Below are 2500 nucleotides of genomic sequence, written 5' to 3'. Positions count from 1 at the left end.
ATTGACAGCTGAGACTGACTCCTGATTGGACGAGCACATTCTTTCCCAACCTGTTCAAGCCTGAGAGGAAACTAGTTGAGCCCGAACAGAAACCTGATGTTTCCCCGATTACAAATGACAAAATCAAGGAGATAATCCAACATGACCAAGCTTGACCCAGAACCTCAAAATCATTTCAAAGTGTGGGTCTGAACCCGGCCCGTTTGGACCAATGGGCTCGGACCTCGATGCTGCAGCTCAACCGTCTGATCGCTGCTGCTCAGACTTCCCATGAAAGATGTCAGCGTTTGTATCGGAGATATTTTGGCTTCATTTCTGGATGGTGGGAGGAAGTGGAGACGTGTCGTCCATCTTTATTTACAGTCAGTGTTGTTATATTTCAGTGTAGTAGCGTCTGTGTGTGTGTGTGTGTGTGTGTGTGTGTGTGTTACCGGTGTTGGGTTGTCCCTGTTGGCCTGGTCGGGACGACTCGGAGCCGTCCTGTGACTGCACCTCGATCAGGTACGAGGCTTTCTGCTCGCGGTCGAACGAGGCCCGGGTGACGATGGCGCCGCTGCGCGTGTCGATGCTGAAGAACTGGGAGTCTCCGCTCTCGTCCCTCAGGATCGCGTAGTGGATCTGAGGAGGAAGAGTGAGCACAAGAAGAAGCTGAGGTAGAAGAAGAAGACGACGCCAAGGAGGCCACGAAGAAGAAGACAAAGAGGAAGACGCAGAAGATGAAGAAGAAGAACACGAAGAGCACTAAGAAAAGGAAGATGACCAAAGAAGACGAGAAGGAAGACGAAGACAGAAGACAACGAAGAAGACAATGGCAAACTGCTTGACCTCGGCCTCCCCACCTCTACTTGCATATGGGTTAAAGACTTCCTCACAACCAATCAGACACCGTCAGACCTCTCCTCCTCCACCACGCTCAGGGCTGTGAGCGCTCTCCTGTCCACTCCACCAACACATCATGACATTTTCAGACGACACAACTGTTGTCGGAGTCATTTTTTATTGCAACATTTTAATGCAAGTTCATTCTTATTCGTATATTTGTTATAAAAATTTGTTGATGTTGTGTGATTGTGTGTGTTCATGCACCAAGAGAAGTCGTTCTTCTGATTTCAGCTTACAATGACAATAAACGGATTCTGATTCTACGGAGGAGGAAGAAGATGATGACGATGAAGAGGCACAGAAAATTACACAGAAGACGCAGAGAAGACAAAAAGAAGACAAAGTGTTGAGTGTCTCACCATCCCATGCAGACCCGAGTCCAGGTCTGTGGCCGACACCTGAGCCACCGACGTGCCGATCTCCGCTCCCTCAGGAACCGTGGCCTCGTAGGTGGACGACAGGAAGAAAGGAACGTTGTCGTTCACATCTGGAGACGGAGAGAAAAGGAAGAGCAGCAGAAATGAACATTATCATATTTTTGTCTAAATTTATCTGTTTTGTTGTTGTCGGTTCTGGCAGCAGAACACAAACAGTCTGACACGTCCATGAAAGCTGATTAAATTGGATTAAAAACTGACGGAGAAAAGACGGGAAACACAAGCAAGAAATAAACAGACGCACAAAGAAAGAGGAAGAGAAAGGAGGGCGAGAGAGAAGGAAAGAGACGGGAAGAAGTTGGTGCTTTTTTTTACATTTCCACCAGGAAAGAGAATTAAAATGTGAAGAACAGCTGCTGGAAGAAAGAGAGAAAGTGTTTCCTGAAGTCCTAACGCGAGTGTGGACGGTGTCTCCCGCTCGCTGAATGAAAACAGAGTTATTAGTGAGGAATTATCCTGCGAACACCCTGAAGAGTCCACAAAGCAGCTTGTCAGCTCACTTTCAAGCTCCGCTAAGCCAATTACTGATGTGGGTCTGTTCAAAGCCAATCAAAGTCAGGAAGTGTTTTCTCCTCTTCCCGTCTCTCCAGCCGCCTACAGATTCTGATTGGGAAATGAATCACTGCTAAAAATGAGACGACACCACCACCAGCACCACCACACCCCCACCACCACCAGCTGCTGCTGCTGCTGCTGCCGTCTCAAGTTTCTTTTTTATACCACTGGAAACGAGCACCGACATCACTTCATTATTCACTTTCCTCCTCGATGTCCCCGTCAGTTTCCAGCAGCGCCGCTCATTACAGCTCAGGTTCTACGGTTCCCAGGTCACTTTGGGAGGGGGTTCCAAAGGGAAGACAGACTCCTGTCGTTTGTGGGTTTTAATCCTGTTTTCTTCTCCCATCACTTATTAATCAACACATTTGTTTGGAACATATTTACAAGTCTTGTGAATATATAACCACAAAGTGTGCGAACATGTGACAACGTGTTGTCCTCACTCGTCCAGAACAAAACCTCGAACCACAAACTCCAGATTGATATTCAAACAGATGTTTCATTTTCACACCACGGATGTGAAGCAGCGTGCAAACATCTTCTGAAGTTTTGTCTTCAAAATAAAATCATGACAACAGCACATCAGATCTTTTGATTTAATGTCATTAAACTATTTTTCTGGC

At 46.8% G+C, this 2500-nt stretch overlaps 1 protein-coding gene across 1 annotated transcript in view; it reads right to left on the bottom strand.

Moving 5' to 3' along the window:
• The window catches only part of si:dkey-22o22.2 (neural-cadherin), a 102300-nt gene that overhangs the window by 27475 nt on the left and 72325 nt on the right, over window positions 1-2500 (bottom strand). The window contains exons 14-15 of the mRNA XM_047340865.1: window positions 1242-1369; window positions 432-618 (exon numbers count right to left, since the gene is read on the bottom strand). Coding sequence (XP_047196821.1) covers window positions 432-618; window positions 1242-1369 — 315 coding nt within the window. The remainder of the gene's footprint in view (window positions 1-431; window positions 619-1241; window positions 1370-2500) is intronic.

This window comes from Hippoglossus stenolepis, chromosome 8 (genome assembly GCF_022539355.2).
Source record: "Hippoglossus stenolepis isolate QCI-W04-F060 chromosome 8, HSTE1.2, whole genome shotgun sequence".
NCBI classification, from domain to species: Eukaryota; Metazoa; Chordata; class Actinopteri; order Pleuronectiformes; family Pleuronectidae; genus Hippoglossus; species Hippoglossus stenolepis.
This window is presented reverse-complemented; position numbering and strand designations above follow the sequence as displayed.